The 21,658-nt window shown below is 35.5% G+C and overlaps 1 protein-coding gene across 6 annotated transcripts in view; it reads right to left on the bottom strand.

Annotated features, from left to right (window-relative positions):
* The window catches only part of SSBP2 (single stranded DNA binding protein 2), a 222,080-nt gene that overhangs the window by 147,089 nt on the left and 53,333 nt on the right, over positions 1-21,658 (bottom strand). For all 6 annotated transcript variants that reach the window (XM_036308309.1, XM_036308314.1, XM_036308310.1 and 3 more), the window contains one exon: positions 7,113-7,185. In XM_036308309.1, the coding sequence (XP_036164202.1) occupies positions 7,113-7,185 (73 nt within the window). The remainder of the gene's footprint in view (positions 1-7,112; positions 7,186-21,658) is intronic.

Below are 21,658 nucleotides of genomic sequence, written 5' to 3' on the forward strand. Positions count from 1 at the left end.
ATATATAAGATTTTAATCATGTTCATATTATTCTTTACTCAAGTTTTACAAGTACTCATTTTATGTAATAATTTGTTGACTGCATAGTCTGTGAAAGAAGATGCCACCATTATTTTCCTGAATTTGCACCCCACTGTGCCAGAATTCCAGAAGGTATTTCAGGATCTTAAGGTACTTCAGCATGTTAAGGTACATCAAAACCAAAGTAACTACCAATATGAATATCAGTTATCACCACTAGCCCAGAAATTTGCAAGAGACTGGGCTTAATATGTACAGACTCTAAAGTATGCCTTAAGGATTGAATTTTTGAGTAAGAATGCATATGGCTTCCGCAAAATAAGAGTTTTTACAAAAATGCTAGTATTAGCTTTCCAATTGCTTATACTCAGGTGAGTTGAAATCCACTATAATATAAATTTAAAACTATGGCAATATACCCCCAAAATTAAAAGTCCTAAATATTGTTTTCAAATTAAATTTAGAAATTGGAAAGCAGGGCGGGTATTTATACAGTGGCTTTTCTAAGCATTGGATATCAGTAAACACAAAAGGTAAAAATCTTTGCATTCAGAGAGTTTACACTTCAGTGAAGAAGACAGACCATAAACAAAGAACCCCTCCCCCCAAAAAAGGTTGTACTTATATTAGAAGTAGAAGGTGACAAATGTTATGAAAGAAAACAAAGCAGTGAAGGGAGGATAAAGAGAGCAGGAAAACAGTAAAGAAGTGACTTATAATTTTAATAAAGTTGATCCAAACTCAAACACAGTCTTATGTATTTGCCTTAGTTTTTTTAGTTTAAATAACTAAAAATTATTTAACAACACCCAATTAACAAAATATCCATAGGCCCTTAACATTACTAGGAAGTAAACAACTATAATTATACATTCAAGGATTTCTTTCTACCACCTACTATGGAAGATATTAGGACTTCTTATCCCAAAGGGATTTTTTTTAAAGTTTTAGGATAGGCACTCAGAAGGGGGGCCTAGATGTAAAAAAAAAAGGGGGGGGGCGAGTGGGGGTGGAGAAGGAAAAGAACTCTCTAAGAAGAGATGGAAAAACTTAAAAGCAATTAAAATAACTGAAACAGGCTGCATTTTTTAGAGTTCTTAAGAATGCAAAATGTAAACCGATGGGAACCTTAAGTAGACAAATAATTTCCTCTCAAATACACAAAGAGAAAATTTCTAAAGATTAGAAAATTAGACCTGTGATAGCCATTTTTAAAAAAGAGCTAAAAGGAGGAATTCTAGGAATTCATGAACTTGAGTTTATAAAGACTAAATAAGAATAATGAATTAGAACGTTATATAAATGTAAGCCAAATCCTTTCATTCTCCTAAGTAGTAACAAGTAATTTTTATATTTATGCTACTTTTTATCTGATAATATCCACTGATCCATAATACATCTCCTTGGCTCATGAAAAAATAAGAAATAGTACTTAATGAGTCTTATAAGGAGCACAACTCTGATGAACTACTAAAGTTGTAATTTAATCAAAAGCCTGTATCTCATCTTTCACTTTTTTCTCTAACCATTTTTGCACTAGTTGGTGTCTTCTTGAAAAGGTATAATAATGGACCTTACAGATGTGCCCCAGACACACTAATAGTCCTAATCCCTAGAATCGTCCTAATCACATAAGCAACAAGTTTTTCAAAGTAGCGTCTTTATATTTCATCTCAGTTCATCTTGACTTTACATATTATGACTGTTAAAGTAGACGGTACTATCCTCAGTTATAAGGAGAATGTGAGGTGACTTATGGAAGAGCTAAGGTGGCATGACTAGGCCCCATTGCCACACTGTGCTAGAGGTGGGCTTAGGTTCAGTCTGAGCCCCACTACAACACATCTCCCTCCTGCACTTACACAGTGCCCACAGTCCATCAGAAGCTTCTTCAAGATATAAAGCACTCTAGGAAAATACCTATCTGGTTTAGGTTTGATATGGTCTTTATCAGAGAAAGTCTAAAGGGAATGCATTTGTATTTTAAACAGTATTACATCTTACTATTCCTCAGAGAAACTCCAAATGCTTTACGTACATCATGTTTTCATCCTCATAATATCCTTTACTAGATAGTGAGTGAAGTTCATCTTTCTCACTTTGAATTGCAAAGCTGTGGCAGAAGCAGCTAAAACTTCGGTCCATTATATTAAATTTAATATAGAAGCTATCCTTTTATAGTTAATGAATAAACAGTAAATGCTTTAGGTATTTCCAAAGGAGAGGACATATAGGAATATGTTTCTATAGTGCATGGGTTTTGTTTGTTTTTGGTCTCTAAACTAATTAATACTCTAGGTATTACTTATTTAGGGAAAGCATGAAATCATAGTCAGGAACACAAAACCCTTATCTATAGAAAACCAAGGCACATTCATTGAGTGAGCACTGTTAGAAAAAAACCAAACCTGAAAAACATTCACCAACAGTGAATATAAATAAATTTTGATACTTACATACTATACAACAGTGTGCAATCATTAAAAAGAATAAAATATATCTACATAGAAAAAGGATCCTGCTATATTGGTTTTTAAGTTGGAAGTTTGAAAGGTTGGAGAAAAATATACATAGTATAAAAACTTTTCTGTTTTTTTAAAAAAGTGTGCATATATATGAGTGCATTGGGTGTATTCATATTAAAGAAATCATACCAAACTTACAACTACAATTTCTAGAAAGGAATAAAGGACTTTCACTTTAAAATCATATTCACCTATATAGTTTAATTTTTTTAGCCAAGATGCATTAATGTGGATGGGGTTGAGGAATGGCCAAAACATACCTCTAAATAACAAGTCATTTTAGAAACAATTCTGCTATTTATGAAGAGGCATTGTCTGTTGTACTGAGTTTCATGGGCCTCAGGCTTATTTAAGTGTTTGAGTGGCAGCTATCAATTTCTCTCAACTCCCAGCCTCAAAGTATCCTAGGGCTTTTTCTTTTCTTTACTTTTTTTTTTTTTTGCTATTTAATTATCTACTTGTCTTCCATATTTGCCCAGCTAAAAGCCCATTCCCACTGCCATATTCTGATTTGAAGGTCTCATCTCTGATTAAGCTAAGTCTGTATCATATTAGCTATGTCTGTATCATTAAGCTATGTCTGTATCATAGTCTTTTTAGCATTTCTATATAAGTGCAAAACCAAACACTGAATCATATGGGCAGAGATAAGACATGCAATGTGCTTTATAAATAATAATTGCAAATTACAAATGTATATACTATCTGATACAGCAATTCTTTTTCTAGTAATTTGTCCTATATAGTATATGGTCATTTTTGTAAATACACACACACACACACACACACACACATTGTCTGTAATTGCAAAAGACTGGAAATAACCTAACTGTCCATAAGTAGAGGGCTGGTGAAATACATCATGGCACATTTCATAGAATAATACCCTATAATCATAAAATGACAATTATGAAGTTTCACAAACCAACATAAAATGACTGAAATCAAACAAGTGAAACAAAAATCAAAGCACAGAACAGTGTTTGAAATAAACAAACATTTGTGTAAACAAAGAAAAAAATGACATACAGGTGCACACACATGAGCATATACACACACACACATCTCCTTAACTTTTCATCATTGTTTGCATCCAGCAAGGTACACTGGTCATTTACCTATTACCTCTCAGCCCCACACCCGCCTTTCTCTGCTCCATTCTACACTGGTGCTGGGATTCTGAAAATTACATTTCCTGGGCTTCTTGCCAGCTGGTTTCCTGTTAGGTTCTGCCATCAGGAGACACTTGCAGGGGATCAAAAGGCAGGAGGAAGAAGAGACACTTCCTGCCCCTGGCTCCCCAAACGAAGCAGTTGCTGGCTGTGGCAGCAGCAGCAGGGTGGGCACTTCTGGGGGCCAGCAGCACCTTTCCGGAGGTTCTGCTCTTGTCAGTGTGGGCCCTCTTAGGATGATCTAGACCCCTTCCAACAGCATCGCCAACAGCACAGCAGCAAGTTTGAAACACACAGGACCCAATTCTCAGAGTATTCCTAAGTCCTTTCATATTTTTGAGAATAAAAAAATTAATAGTATAAGAGGATAAAGCTAGTTCCTGTGCTAAGAGCCTGTATACCTATGTATACATTTGTTCCTAGACAAAATTCCTGAGACTTCTAATTTAGATATAACCTGCTGTTCCCACCAATTTTCTAAAAACTTTCATGTATAGAAGTATGGGTGCATCTATACACTAAACTAAATATAAAAAAATTAAATTTTTTGCATTTTAATTCAAAAAATTAAAATTAATAGATATATAACAGGAAGAAAAATCTGTGTCTACTCTGAAGTAAGTAGTCCAAAACTGTGCTGTTTAACATGGTACTCAGTGACCACGATGTGGCTTTTTAAATTTAAAATTAAGTTAATTGACTATTCCTCAACTGCAGGGGACACTTCAAATGCTCAATAGTCACATGTGACTAGTAGAAAATTTACTAGACAGCACAGATTAGAGATCATTTCCATAATCATATAAATTTGTATTATTGAGTAGTGCTCTTTTACTTTAGAAGGAAGTAAAAGTCCTCTTAAAGAGAAGTACATTTTATTGGAAAAGCTCCTTGATAAATTCTTTCCATTTTTGTTTTTATTTTTTGGCCCAGAGAGGCAGAAGCCCCCTAGGAATGGTTTGAAAGTAGAGAACAAATACTTAATATTCTACATAATAAAATAACAAGAATGTAGGAGATTGCTAATTGTCTCTCAGGAAGAAGTTGGGGGGTGCGGGGAGGATTAAGGAAAGGAGAAAATGGGAGAGGTTTTGAAGAGCCAACAAGATGGAAGGCAAACAGAGCCCTCAGGCAAACAGCTAGGAAACCAAAGAACTTAAGGATAATTATGTCTAATATTTTAGTTAATGTTGCTGTCTGTACTGTACAATGCTTAATATTCAATTTTCTTCCAACCTTCAGTAAGAATCTTTCATACATAAGAGCAATGAGTTAGTGGAGCTTTGAGGCTATAAGGAAATAGAAAACTTCAGGCAAAGAAAAGTTATCAGCCATAAGAAAGAGAGGCAGTGGGGAAGTAATCCTTAGTAGGAGCAAGAAACTATAGCAAGAGAACCCAAAGCCCCTCCCCCTGGGCAAGGCCCCAATACATTAGAGAGGGGTTGAGACAACCCATAATAGTAGGGATTAGAGCTGGAGCCATGTTGATAGAAGAGGTAACCCCAGAATGTAGGAGGAATGTGGGCTGTCCAAATGACAGACACTTGGACCACACACAAAAAACTACCCTAGGTAGAAAAGAATTGGCCAAGAATTTAAAAAATAACACCGTGCAAACTTAGTACATGCTAGCCCTTCTAAGCACTATACATGTACTAACTCATTAAACCTCGGCACAACTTTAAACTGTTATTACAATGATCTTTTTTTAAAATATATTTTTATTGATTTCAGAGAGGAAGGGAGAGGGAGAGAGAGATAGAAACATCAATGATGAGAGAGAATCATCGATCAGCTGCCTCTTGTACTCCCCACACTGGGACTGAGCCCACGATCCGGGCATATGCCCAGACCAGGAATTGAACCATGACCTCCTGGTTCATAGGTGGACGCTCAACCACTGAGCCATGCTGGCTGGGCTCAAAGTCTTCTATTTAATAATTTAATAAGATAAAGACACACTAAACTTCTGTTTTGATTTAAATTAACTTTGAAATCAATGTTTTATTACACTGAATGTATTCCTTCTATGGTAAAACAACTGACTTCTTATATGCTGTGAGCAAACTTCTTAAATTTCTTAATTGCAGAAGAGGCCCTAATAGTTCATACATAATAATTAATTAGATACAAGATTGCAGGGCTATGTGTGTGTGTTTGCTTATGCGTTTGTTTGGAGAACAAGTGAATCTCAAGACTGTACCTCAGATGGGACACTCTGAAGGGGTTGCCTGTTGTGTCCCTGATCTGGTGGGGACAAATTGTGAGATCACTAGAGACAACATGATTTTGAGCAGCACTGTCCCACAGAAATATAAACATGAGCCACAAATAAGAGCTGTATATGTAATTTTAAATTTTCTACTAACCATATTAAAAAAGAAAAAAGGGTAAAATAAACTTTAATAACAAATTTTTTATTTTACCCGATATATCCAAAATATTACCATTTCAATGTAATCAAAATTTTTAAATTATTGATATTTTATTTTCTTTTGTTCATACTTATAGCACTTATTAACTGGATTAGTCCTATTTCAAGAGCTCAGAAAGGCATATATGGCTAGTGGCTACCATACTAGACAATGCAGACACTAGGGGAAGCCAGAAGCTTTGACACTGATATAGACCTAGGTTTGAATTCTAGTTCCACAACACACTGAGCTGTGTGACTATGAGCCAGTTATATAAACGCTCTGGTCCCTGTTGTTCTCATTAGTAAAATAGGAATCATATCATTTACTTTGCAAATTTCTTATAAGAATCAGAGATAATATATGTAAAGCGCCTTGCACATAAAAAACACACACACACACACACACACACATACAAAAAACTAAATAAAATCTTCCTCAATATCATCAGTATATAAATTGAAAAGGGAAAGTACCATTACAAGAAAACTCAAATTCAATGTTTAAAAAAAGTGGAGAAAAATAGAAAGAGAAACGAGAACTTGAAATAATATTATCAACTGTTTTCTAACTGAAATCTAGCCATCAATTATCCATACAAAATTAAAACAAACAAAAAACATATTTTTCAAAATTGTGAATAATGCCAAAATAAAATATTACTAGAACTAGAGCCATGGTAGTGTTTGCCTTTTTTTTTTTAAAAGCAAATTTGCTTTCTTGATTATTTTTGCCAAGGCAAATATTAGTTTCAATTTCTAAGACAGAAAATGGCTGGATAATTGAATAGGTATGGAAATGGCATTTGGGGATACTAAAACTTTTTACAAATAATCTACAAAGACTACATTATCCATACTGATAACTGCGCACTCATTATATAATATATAAAGATTAATTTCTTTCAATAATTGTTACAGTGTATTTTTCACTTGTTTGCATAAGATCAAAATACAGTGCAGAAAACATATAAAACATACCTCTGATAAAAATGTTTGGGCTGATTTCTGAGCTCCTACATGGAGCAGATATTCATATACGTAGAGTGCTAACCTGGAAAATGAATAAAATATTTATTGAGAAGAGGAGTATTTAAAATTAATTCCTTAAATAATTACACACCTTCATATTACAAAAATATTTTACACACTTAATAGTGACACAAATCTTCCCATATCCTTTCCATGGGAGTTTAGATATTATATGTTCAGAAAGAACTTAAACTAATTAAAGTAGCAAACAAAGAAAAATACAAATACATCCTTTCTTGGCAAGAAATGACTAAATATAAATTGTGTCTTGTAACATCTCACCATAACCTCATCCCCTTTCTTATACCTTATATAATTAATAATTTATAACCAAACATTAATAATCATTATAACTTATTTTAAGATATAATTATAATCTTTCATTAGTAAAATAAATGAATTAATTCATTGGACCTTTACAACAACTTTATGTCCTTCCATTTTTTTTTTTTTTTTTTTTTGGTGAGTGTAATGTAAACTTCGGCTGTTTGCACATCCATATGCCAAAACAGGTGTTGAATGTCCATTTTAATGCCTATTCTGCAACCTCTATTCTTTAGTTTTGACTTTTAAACCAGCAATATTTTATTTTATAAGGCATTCAAATTAACAGCAAACCACAGTATTAAGTAAACTTTAAAGATATCAGATCATATTAAGCATTTGGATGCTTATAGTTTAAAAGTTAACTCAAAATTACATATAAATTTATCACTCAAATACAGAATATTAAGTATGCAGTATATATAGTACTCTCATTATCTTGTGGATTCAGAATTTTTAAGCTACACCATGTGGCTCAATTTCAGTTGAGCTGTTAACAAAATATTATTCATAAACCCAAATTAGTCTGAGGCAGTATTTTTAATGATATTTTGGACCAGTGCCCAGATAGCTCACAACAGTTCAGTCTCTGCTACACTATATTTACCAATATTGAGCCAGGTTTGCAGTAAACAAAACAATGTAACAATGACCACAATTCTGTATAGCAACACCACTTCTCTTGCCAAGTGAATTTTGATTGTTAAAGATTGATAGCACATGCAGAAATGAATATTTTCTTCATTATCATACAAACAAATCATGTAATTGTCATAAAAAGAGAAAACTTGTACAAATCTAGTTGCTCTGTCCATTGATTCTTTCCCCATTCAAAAACTACCAAACACTCAAAATGAGAACTATTCTGAGAATTATACTACGCAGCATAGGAGAGTAGACATCTGTTGAAGTTACTCATAGATGAAAAGCATGTTATTGACAGTGGACATGTATCTCATTTAGAAACATCTCCTAACTTCAAGTTGAATTTCACTCCTAGATCTCAACTCTTTCTCTCCCCTAACACATGTGAGGACTATATCATGCTCCTTCTGGCAGCGGTATCTCCCTGTGGAGGTGTGGCTCATCCCCAGAGTATTTCATATGGGGTACAAAAATTGGAATATTCCTGTAGTTTCAAACAAACGAACAAACAAATCCTAGTGGTGATTCTCAAGCACACACATCCCACACACCCTGTCCCTCCATTAACCATTCCCAGCCATAACACAGGAGTCACTGACCACGATGGCAAATTTCATCTCAAAAAGCATATTATTTTGGATTTTTTCACCCATAGAGACTGTGAAGCCTCATAATTGCCTACCAGTGTCAGCATCACCCTCCTGCCTACCTAAGAAGAAACAACCTCAGGTGATTCCTTCTGGCTTGTAAAATCTTGGACCTAGAGTCAAACCAGTGGTGCAGCTCGACCAGATTTCCAGGCCTGCCTCAAAGTCTGAACAACAAGGATGCTCCCCGAAGCTTGGAGAAGTTGGAAGTTCGAGGCAGAGAGTGAAGCGGAGGCACCATGGTGGGCCTTCCGGGAAGAAAACAGCCCAAGCCAGAGCATACTTGTTGCTCTGCCCTCGCAATAAGCATCTTTCCTTAAATGTAAGCATATCTTCCTTGTAATATCTTCTTTATACTATTGAAGTGGCTCATATGTTTCTTCTGTGTTTCCCCCCAATTAATTAAGTAACAGAAAGGATACCTCTTTACTAGTAGAATTAAAAGCAACAATCCCCACTCTTTCTCTATGTGTCTAGGACAGTGATTCTAAAAAATGTATTGGTAGGACACAGAAGCATTGGGAAAAGGGGGTTTCAAACTACATAACTGGATATTCTGAAGCATCTTCCAGAGGGTGTAGCTGTCCTCTTACCCTCAGAATCTATAGCAGCACATTATTACCAACAGGGTGATGAAGTGGGATGGGGCTGAGAAAATCTATCTAGAATGCCACCTCATATATCCATGTTCTGCAATCTCCCTTGAACAAAACTGATGCTTCCCAGGCAGTCAGGACCTATGCTCCAGAAAGAGTGGGAGGGAACACTGCCTGGGTGAACAATTAATTAAACTCTACTGCCACTATGACTCCTTAATACAGCACCAGGAAATCGACAATATTTTAACAATTGCCTGTGTGTATAGGATTCTCCAAATCTCTTTAGCCCTATCCTCTCTACCAAGCTCCAAATCTGCTTTTCCAAACCACTGTTTGAAGTATCTAACAAGGTATTTCTCTCTTAAATTGACCATGTCCAAAGTTAAATTTGCCTTCTTCATCTGTGTACAGTACCCGTGCTCACCTTGAATGAAACACGATCTTGGTCTGTTTCTTCATTTGTAAAATGGGAAGAATACTACTTCCCTTGAGTATTGTTGAAACTACTAGCACAATAAATAGTAACTACTACTATTATAGTTTCAGCTAATTTCCCCACATCCAGTAATATATTACCAAGTCATATACTGGATTTTAATGCCACAATCTCTCCCATATTAGCCATTCCTTTCTATTCCCACTTCCTGCTCCTGAGGAACCACTAAGAGCCACAGCAATGGCAGGAGGACTATTTGCTCAGCTTCAGATACAGACACTGTATATTTCCCATTAGCTCCCGACAAGAGAGGTACTAGGGCCAAAAATAAGAATCTCCAGAGGTTTGGGGGGGGGGGGGGGGCGGGGGGAGCCTTGCAATAAAAGATACTGTTTGAACAAAAATGATTCCAAGGGAGTGGGGAGTGATACTTTGTCCATCCATGAGGTAAATAAATCATAGCAACTGTCCCTTACCTAGTGACATGAGATCACCAAACATGAGAAGACAACATTTTATTTGGATCCAATTTCTATTGAACAGTACAAATTTAAAGATAAATATTACAAACACAAATATTTAAACTATGTATACTTTTGAGTTAACAATTCCTTTTTAGCATCCTTTAAGAAATAAGGGGCAAACATGTGTACCCCTTTCAGAGGCCTGGGGGCATCTCTGATTACAGCATTTATTATCAATCATAAAGGTAGCCCTGTGTCTCCAGTAAAAGATTAAACTTTTCCACTCACACTACTTAAAAATCTAAGATATTTAGCTAGAAAAGAATTAAACCTCTCATATATTACCTGCAAACTCTTTTCCCCAACAAACATTTTTGTTGTTGGACTTAATTTTGGTCAGGGTTTTCAAATTTTTGGGGGGTGGGGGGTGGGGGTGGGTTTGGTGGTGAGGGAGAGACATTTAGACATTTTTGATATTTAAATATAGAAATAACTAATATGAAAAAAGTTCTAAACCCTTATAGATAAATAGGCAGAGGCAATAACAATCATCATAACTAATTTTAAAATGTGGAAAATGTTAAACATAACTAGGAATTAAAGAAATATATATTAAACCAACTATGCGATTTAAATTCTCACCTTAATACATAATATGCAAGGAAATGGATATGCAAATACTATTGATTGCAATAAATTGGTATAATTCTTTACAAAACCAATTTGGCAATAACTTATACATCAATAACTTTTTTAAATTATATTTTTATTGATTTCAGAAAGGAAGGGAGAAAGACAGATAGAAACATCAAAGATGAGAGAGAATCATTAATTGGCTGCCTCCTGCATGCCCCTACTGGGGATCCAGCCTGCAACCCGCGCATGTGCCCTTGACCAGAATTGAACCTGGGACCCTTCAGTCCACAGGCTGATGCTCTATCCACTGAGCCAAACCAGCCAGGGCCATTAGTAACTTCTTTAAAAAAGTTAATGGCTCTGGCCCAATAGCTCAGTGGATTAGAGTATCCTTCCAATACGCCAACATTTCAGGTTCCACCCCCAGTCAGGATACATACAAGAACCAACCAATATGCCCAGCTAGTGTGGCTCAGTGGTTAAGCATTGACCTATGAACCAGGAGGTCGCAATTCAATTCCCAGTCAGGGCACATCCCCAGGTTGTGGGTTTGATCCCAGTGTGGGGTGTGCAGGAGGCAGCCAATCAATGATTCTCTCTCATCATTTCTATCTCTCTTTTCCTCTTCCTTCCTCTCTGAAATCAATAAAAATATATTTTAAAAAAGAAAGAAAAGGGATTCAAATAAATATAAAGCCCACCAAGTAATGGGTCCCCATTTGTAATTTTAAAATTCCATTTGTTAATTCGCTATATGTGCAAAAGTGCGGGGCAGAGTGGGTAGGATAACTTCAAATCCTGCTCTTCCTAATTTCTCTTGAAATTAAACTACTCTAATGCACCTTATCGCTCTTGTTTATTTCTGTGTCTACAGCACCTAAAATAGTAAGCACCCAATACATATTTTTTAATAAATGAATGACTCTCTAAGATCAGGCGTAAAGCACTTATAAATCCTTTGGTGTCGTCCAATCAAGCATTGAAAGAAGTATAAGATATCCCCTTTAGATAACCTATTTAAGCATTAGCATCCTCTCAGTATCTTTAAGATTCAGCATCTCACAAAAAAAATTATATTGTTTATCATGCATGCTACCAAAACAATTCCTTCACACTGATTCTTAATCCCTACGTATAAAGGGTGATTAAAAAAATAACCTAGTCCTAAAAATAATTTAGTTGCGGGTGATATATTTTTGTTGTTTTAGTTATTTTTAACAAAACAAGTTCTCAAAAGATACTAACTTCACTTTCACCTTTTTATTACCTTGCAAGGTGAGTGAATAGACAATAAAAAGATGGTAGAAGGCTAGAAGAGGGGTCTTTTAAAAACTCTGTATAGCTATTGCCATTTAGCACTGGTGAGTCACATGTATCCAAAATCCTGCATCCAAAATCCACCCCCCATCTTCTGTCCTTAAATCCTAATGTCAGTGACCAGAGAAGCCTTGGGTCTTTAAGAGTCCTGTTGGAACTAAAAAAATACCTTTTTTATTCCTGAACCACTTACTGTATAATTCCAGTGTTGCCCAACGACACACATCAGTGTCCAAATGCGACTCCTCAGCTATAAAATGCCAATAGTTTGCTGGATCACAGCTAGCTAACAAGTAGCAAAGAGCACTTGGCAGCCACTGAGAGGCTGCTCCAGGACTAGAAGTAGTTATTAGTAGTGAAACTAGATCAGCCTGATCAAATTTTCAACAGAGCGCACAACCTGGTGTTAAGGAGGTGTGAAAATTAGAAATCTGTTTCTAACATTGTCTTTTTAAAGTTCTTTGTCATGAACAGTGAAGTTAAAAACCAAATTAACAGTATAAAAATGTGTCTGTGCAACCATGAAATAATACTAATACTCAGCCTTTGTTTTAAACACACTTAAAACATTCATTTTTTGTATAGTCTCAACATCAGTTTTAGAGAAATAGATACCTGAAAAGTATACGGGATAGTGTACTAGATACTAAACTGTTAAATGTTCGAGGGCAGGGATAATTGCATCAGATAAGACAGGGATAAGAAGAAAATATTTTTAACAATTAAATGAATAGCGGGTCATAAAAAATACTACTTGGCTGGTGTTTCATTGAGATCCTTATTATAGACTAGAGGCCCGGTGCATGAAATTCGTTCAAGGAGCTGGGCCCTCGCAGCCCCGGCTTCAACCGGCGGTAGTCTAGTCTAATTAGCATATTTTGCTTTTATTATTATAGATAAGTTATGCTAGGAGTATGAATTTGGAATGAAATGATTTAGTGTGCTTAGAAAAAGAAACATTTGCCTTATACTACAGACATGCAGTTCACAATTAAAATGACTACAATCGATTTTGGGGAATTAAAAAGGGCTAAAATATAAGAGAATGAATAAAAAACTAATTCATCAACAGTTGGTAGAATTTTGGTTATTCATAGAATTAGTAAAATTTTCCATCCAATCTCTTAGCAAAGCTACAGGTACTAGAAATATAGTACTGGCTATACTTGACAAAGCTACTTACTCCACTTCAATCACCTTGAACACTATACTTTATACTCAGGCTCCCATTTGCCTATGAAACTGACATAAACAATTTAAGTCATGCATTATTATTCAGCCTTAAAAGGAAGTGCTAATCTACCCATGAAAAGACATGGAGGATCCTTAAGTGAATATTGCTAAGGGAAAGACTGTATGGTTCTAACTACACGACATTCTGGAAATGACAAAACTATGGAGACAGGAAAGGATCAGTGGTTGCCAGGGGTGGGGGATAGTTTGGGAAGAATGAATGGGTGGAGCACAGAGGGTTTTAGGGCAGTAAAAGTACTCTGTATGATACTACAATGATAAATACACGCCATTATACATTTATCTAAACCCATAGAATGTATAGCAGAAGAGTGAACACTAATGTAAACAACAGACTTTGAGTGAAAACAATGTGAAAATGTAGGTTCATTAATTTGTAATAAATATACCACTCTGGTATGGCGCGTGAACAATGGAGGAACATATGCATGCATAGGGCAGGAGTTATATGGAAACGCTCTATTCCTTCTGCTCGATTTTGCTAAGAATAAGAACCTAAAACTGCTCTTTAAAAATACTTTTTTTAAAAACCTGGTGACAATGGATAATGGAGCTTCTTACTTCCTTCTCTATACTGTTCTATATTTTGCAAATTTTCTATAATCAGGAAAATTTTATTTTAAAATTTAGTCCTGAGTTTGTATCTTCTTTGCCATGCTTATTATAATCTACATGTAACACTTTTAAGTACAGATGAACAGTAATAGTTTAATCTGATAATAAATTATTTCAATATACTATAACCAAGAAAACAACCTCTTTCCAAATAATGTAATTTACATATCCCAAGAAAATAAGCTGAGTATAAAATGCTTAAAAGCAGTCTAATGTTTTTCTTCATTACCAAGCATAGCAAACACTTATTCAGAACTTCTTACTGACATTACCCCTCCTATTTTTCTTAATTCTTCCTGTTAATTCATTTTCTAGTCTTTGTACATGCCATTTTGACATTTAGATTTATTCTGCTTTACATCTGCTTTCCTTTCCCACTCTACCCCTACTACTTCTTGCACCTTCTTGTTCAATGTTTCCCTTTGTTTGACTTCTTTCACTACAGCCATATTCCTATGCTCATCTACCTATAATGCTTTTGATGATGTCTTTAGTTGGGCCTATCTCATGATTTTCATATTTAAAGTATTCACATTAATATGCAACATTAAGTGAGGCTGGTGCTTATAATCCATTTTCCACTTTCCCTAGAGCAATTCTGGAATTTCTTTCTCATAAGAAATTCCAGCAATGTTTCTGATCTGTACTCCTTAGGGCACAGGCAAAACAGGGAATAAATGCTTCAGAAAAACATACCTAGGACACAGAACTCTTAGTATCACCAAAGGAAGTGAGCAAGTGTTCAAAGGAAAACCCCAACTCAGGAAAAACACAGGATAATTCTTTCCCTCTAATTTTCACAGGGAATAAATGTATGGTCATCTTTAAAAATCATTATTTGGAACTTTTTATTAAGTTCCATATAAAATAATTAGAATCACAGGGTTTTATTTTCCCTCAGGGTTTATTGTACTTCCTAGTGTTAGTTTGAGATATGTAGACATTTACAGCACTTGATCTTCCAGGCCATTTATTCATCTCTTTATTAAACAACTGTTAGACATCTATTTTGTGTAAACTACTAAGAACCAACGAAACATCATTAATGCAAAATTTGTGGCAATATGGTCAGAAAATGCATCTAGATACAAGAAAAAGTTAAATAAATTAGTAGCATATACATAATTCTAAATATCTAATGTCAGAAACAAAAAATAATTTTAACATCCTGAGAAACTTTACAAAGAAACACTTATACTCATCATCATCAACACTTAGTAAGCTCCTGCTATTTTCTAGGTATTAGACAAAAATAAAATGAAGATACAAATTTTCCCCTCAAGTAATTTTCAGACTTGTTAATGGGACAAAACATATAATTAAAAATAAGATCAGTAATAAAAAGTAGCATACGATGGGTATGCAAACAATAAAAACATCAAAAATTCAGAATAAGAAGAGACCATTGTAAGATTCTTGAGAGACAGGCTTTAACTGACAGAGGAAACAGCACTTAAGCTAGGTATTAGAGGAAATAGAGTAAGCAATAAGAAAGGGGGATTTTAAAGGAAAGGATAATGGCATGAAAGAATTATCTACAGGCACACCTCAGAGATGTGGCTGGTTTGATTCCACACCACTGCAATAAAGTAAGTCACATGATTTTTTGTTTGTTTGTTTGTTTCTCAATACATATAAAATGTATGTTTACACTATCTGATAGTCTATTAAGTGGGCAATAGCATAATGTCTAAAAAAATGTACATACCTTAATTTAAAAATAATTTTATTGCTCAAAAATGCTAACCATCATCTTAGTCTTCAGTGAGTCCTAACTTTTTGCTGGTCAGGGTCTTGCCTCAATGTTCATGGCTGCTGACTGATCAGGGTGGAGGTTGCTGAAGTCTGGGATGGCTGTAGCAATTTCTTAAAATAAGACAACAATGAAGTTTGCCACACTGACTAACTTTTCCTCTCATGAATGCTTTCTCTGTAGCGTGCAATGCTGTTTGATAGCATTTACCCATAGTAGGGCTTTCAAAATTGGAGTCAGGTCTCTCAAACCCTGCCATTGCTTTATCAAATAGGTTTATGTAATAGTCTACATCTTTTGTTGTCATGTCACAGTATCTTCACCAGGAGTAGATTCCATCTCAAGAAACCACTTTCTTTGCTCATCCATAAGAAGCAACTCCTCGTCCATTAAAGTTTTATCATGAGATGCAGCAATTCAGTCACATCTTCAGACTCCAGTTCTAATTTTTCCTTCACTGAAATCTTGAACCCTTCAAAGTCATTGGTGAAGGTTGGAATCAACTTCTTTCAAACTCCTGTTAATGTTGATATTTTGACCTGTTCTCATGAATCATGAGTGTTCTTAGTGGCATCTAGAATGGCGAATCCTTTCCAGAAGGTTTTCAATTTACTTGCCCAGAAACATCATAGGAATCATGATCTATAGCTGCTAAAGGGCTTTATAACATGTATTCCTAAAATAATAAGACTTTAAAGTCAAAATTACTTCTTGATCCATGGGCTGCAGAATGGATGTTGCATTAGCTGGCATGAAAACAACATTAATTTCATTGTACATTTCCATCCGAGCTTTTGGGTGACCAGGTGCATTGTCAATGAGCAATAATTTTTTTTAGAGGAATCTTTTTGTCTGAGCAGTAGGTCTCAACAGTGGGCTGTAAATGGATGTGCTGACATCTAACCTTTGTTTTTCCATTTATAGAGCACACAGGCAGAGTAGACTTAGCATCATTCTTAAGAGCCCTAGGATTTTAAGAATGTAAATGAGCATTGGCTTCAATTTAAACTCACCAGCTGCATTATAACAGGAGACTCAGCCTGTCTTTTGAAGCTTTGAAGCCAGGCATTGACCTCCTCTCTAGCTATGAGAATCCTAGATGGCCTCTTCTTCCAATATAAGGCTGTTTCATCTACATTGAAAATCTGTTGTATAGTAACCACCTTCAGTAATTATCTTAGCAAGATCTTCTGGATGAATTGCTGCAGCTTCTACATCAGCACTTGCTGTTCCACCTTGCACTTTAATGTTATGGAGACTAATTCTTTCTCTATGTTATAGACAGCTTCTTTCCCTCACGAACCACCTCTGCTAACTTCAAACTTCCCCTGCAGCATCCTCACCTCTCTCAGCCTTCATTGAATGGAAGAGAGGTGGGGCCTTGCTCTGGATTAGGCTTTGGTTTAAGGAAATGTGTCGCTGGTGATCTTCTATCGAGACCACTACAACTTTCTCCATATCAGCAATTAGGCTATTCCACTTTTTATCTTTCATGTGTTCATTGGAGTAGCACTTTTAATTTCCTTCAAGAACTTTTCTTTTGCATTCACTACTTGGCTGGTTGGCACAAGAGGCCTAGCTTTCAGTCTGTCTTGGCTTTCAACGTGACTTCTTCACTAAGCTTAATCATTTCTAGGAATTGAATTAAAATGAGAGACGTGCAAGTTTCTTTTCACTTGAACACTTAGAAGCCATTATAAGCTTAGTAACTGCCCTAATTTCAATATTGTGTCTCAGGGAATAGGGAGATCAAGGAAAGGGAGAAAGACAAGGGAATGGACAGTCAGTGGAACAGTCAGAACATACACATTTACTATTGATTAATAAATTCACTGTCATTGTTGGCAAAGTGCGTGGTGCCCCAAACAGCTACAATAATAACATCAAAGATCACTGATCACAGATCACCATCACAAATGTAATAATAATGAAAAAGTTTGAAGTATTGTGAGAATTACCAAATGTGATGCAGAGACAGGAAGTGAACAAATGCTCTTGGAAAAATGGTTCCAATGGACTTACTGAATGTAGGGTTGCCACAAACCTTCAACTTGGAAACAACACAACATCTGCAACGTGCAATGAAGCAAAGCACAATAAAATAAGGTATGTCTGTATATTACATGGACACTGGTGGCCAAAACAAAATTCTCTATGTACCTAAAAATAATAAGATGGTTTCATAAAACAGTCTACATATCAATATGCAATAGAAAGATTTTACTCTATTATTTAAATACTAGAGGCCTGGTGCATGACATTCATGCACAACCCATTCGTAAGCCAGCAGGTGGACATCCCCCCGAGGGGTCCTTAGCACTGCCTTAGAGGTGGGAGAGGCTGCTGCCACTGTCACTGAGCTCACCAGCTGTGAGCCCGGCTTCTGGCTGAGTGGCGTTCCTCTTGTGGGAGTGCACTGACCACCAGGGGGCAGCTTCTGTGTTGAGTGTCTGCCCCCTGGTGGTCAGTGCACATCATAGCGACCGGTCATTCTGCCGTTTGGTCGATTTGCAATATCAGCCTTTTATTACACAGGATAATATAGTAATAATAGCAACTTATATGTATAGTGTCTTATAGCTTATAATATGTTCTTAAATTTTAAAGTGTATTATTTAGTAGCCAGGAATTAACCTCTAATAGTTTTATTTTATCAAAAATGTCTTCACATAGTTCACCTTTAAATCTTTAGACTTATTTAAAATAAGCTAAAATAAGCCTTCTTAAGTATATTTGTAATTGGAAAAAATGTTCAAGTGGCATTCCCTATTGTATTTCCTAATTATAATTTAGGTTACCATGAAAAACTTGGAAATACAGAAATTTAATTTATACCCAAAAACATAAGCAAAAAGCCACATATTTTTAAATATCATAAAGTAGATCAATATTTTCAAATTTAAAGTAATTCTGATTCTTTAGTTTAAAATAAAAATAATATATTTATATCTAAAATAATTTCTAAATATAATCAACAGATAAAAGATAAAAACAAATGAGAAAAAAAAGGATTCAACACAACATGAACCTCTACTAAGTTAATTTCCAGATAGCCAATTTCTAATCAATTGCATTAAGAAGTATTTAGCACTCACGGCTGCCTAAATCAATGAAAAGAAAGTAAGCTAAAAGATCTTAACTTCTCTAAGTCCCGATGGAAATAAACTAACTCCTTGATTTAAGATAAGCAATCACAGCATAATCAAATCCAAAAATAAAACTAAGGAGGTAACTAATGTATTCTCTAGATTCCTGAATTCATGTCCCAAAATATTAGGCACTCAGAAATACTGCGGTAAATCTGATAAGATTAGCTTAATAAAAATAAATGTGGAATCCTGTGCTTGAATCAAAAACCTTGTGCAGGATAAACAAATATTATTTAACTGGTGGCCTGATGCATGAAATTCGTGCAAGAGTAGGCCTTCCTCCCCCTGGCTGCCGGCACCAGCTTCCCTCTGGCACCTGGGACCCAGGCTTCCTTCACAGCCCCGGCTTCATCTGGAAGGACGTCCAGTCTAATTAGCATATTATGCTTTTATTATTATAGATAACAGCCCCTTTGAAAAGATAGGTTTTGGTTGACTGCAAACTTAATGTGAATTAATAGTGTATTTGACTGTGCTGCCAAAAGTGTTAATTTTATCTTTAGATGAATTAACACAGCATAGAACTTTAAAAGGAGAGGTGATAATCCTAGAAGGATGAGAGGGGAAGAAAGATAAGTCATGAGCAATTGTTGAAAGTATCAGTGATGCATATCCTGCAGAAAGAAAAGCTTCAAATAATAGGTTGTCAGCTACTAGAGGACAAAAAAGAGTGGAACTAAGACCAATGAGTTATAATGATAAGAAGGTAAATTGTAACTCCATGAGCCAAAGATATTTTTTGTAACCATTATAGCTATTTTAAAATGTTATGAAACATTTTGGGAGGGGAAATGTGAGTGTCCAATTGGGAACTGTAAGGGTTGAAGATGAGAATATTGCAGGGGCTTTATTCACTGAATAGAAGTTTAAACTATGTCACTTTCCAAGTATAAGATTGAATAATCCTATTATTACTAAAATATGGCCCAGAGCATCTGTGTGGACCAATGTTCCAAAATTTCTAAACCAAAAATGTTAGAAGCATGCTATACCTTGGGGAAAATCTGATCCTACCAATCAAAGATTATTCAACTGACTCCAAAGAAGTTGGTTCCAGGGCAAAATCTGACAAACAGAGTTCCAATTAGTAAATGGAAAGAGGCACTATATAATACTATAAAACTCTATCTAAGAATATGCAATTTCTAAACATATTTACTCTTTCCAAATTCCCCCAGATGTTAGCTTTTCAAAGAGCAGAGAACAACTATACCCTATATTAGTTTAGTCCCTTTAACCTAAACTACTCTATAATTAAAAACCATACTTTTTTATTCAAAAACAGTTGAAGGGGATAAATTACACTAATATTGACAGCTACAAAGCCAGCTAAATAGGAAATGTGTTATAATAGGTTCATAGTACTAAATCAAATTACTATGCTATTTCAGTGTTTTCTTGGCATATCAAAATATAATTTATAGAACTTAAGTAAAATATGTTAGTAGGTTTGCCTTCCTTGATTGATTTCCCTAAATATTTTTGCACAACTAACTGTGTTTGAAAGCAGAATGGTTTGCAGATCAAAACACTGTCAGGTGCACAATCTATTCCTCTATCTTTTAACAGTTCTCTTTTGATTATCCACAGTATTGTCTAGGAGAAATGTCATGAAAGCTCCAAAACAACAGACTAGCCAAATTTAAAAAGCTTTAGTAAGGTTCTATTCTCCTCCCCCAAACACACACACACACACACACACACACACACACACACACACACACACCACACCTTAACCTCTTCTATATCAGAGGCTGTTATGTTAGTTGCCTCCAAGTTCTCTCAACTGAGTAGTAAGAAACCAAATTTTTTGCTGGACATATTAATATATTCCCCAACTAAAAGATAACATTCTCCTATTTCCCTTGAAGCTGAGTATTTTTCCTTGCCTGACCTTTGGCCAATAAGATACAGATTAAAGTTGGAAGTCTTACAAAGGGGGTACAAAGGGGGTAGATTCTTCCATGTTCCCTTATCCTTCTATCAGTCAGTAAGGTGGGTGTGATGGCTGGAGTTCCAGACTCCATCTTGAGTCATGATAATGAGATCACTTTAGGAATGCCAGATGCAGTGCTCCCCTCACCCCCCAAAATTCATATGTTGAAACTCTAATTCCAAAGTTATGGTAATTGGAAGTGGGGCCTTTGGGGGATTAGCAGGTCACGAGGGTGGAGTCTTCATAAATGAGATGAGTGCCCTGACAAGAAAAGGCCAGAAAGCTAGCTAGCTTTCTTTCTTCCATGTGAGGATATAAAAGAGGTGCTCTACAAAATGCTCTACAAAATGAAACAGGGTCCTCACCAGAACCAGTCCATGGCACTCTGATCTCAGACTTCCAGCCTCCAAAATTGTGAGAAATAAATATCTGTTTTCTATAAACCACTCAGTCTATGGTACTTTGTTAGAGCAACCACATGTAGCTAACTAACACACCAGAAAAACAATGTAGAAGGAATATAGATCACTGAAAACAACTTCCATTTCAGCCGGGGATTCTCAACCTTCAGACTTCTTTCATTTAAGAGAAAATAAATTTTAATCTTATTACTATTTAGGGTTTTCAGTTATGTGCAACCTAATCAATTCCTTATTAGTAGGTGCTGATAAGTCCGGCTTACTCTCCAGTTTTCTCATATAGGACTTCCACATAACTCTT

Source organism: Myotis myotis, unplaced genomic scaffold, assembly GCF_014108235.1.
Source record: "Myotis myotis isolate mMyoMyo1 unplaced genomic scaffold, mMyoMyo1.p scaffold_m19_p_5, whole genome shotgun sequence".
Lineage (NCBI taxonomy): Eukaryota > Metazoa > Chordata > Mammalia > Chiroptera > Vespertilionidae > Myotis > Myotis myotis.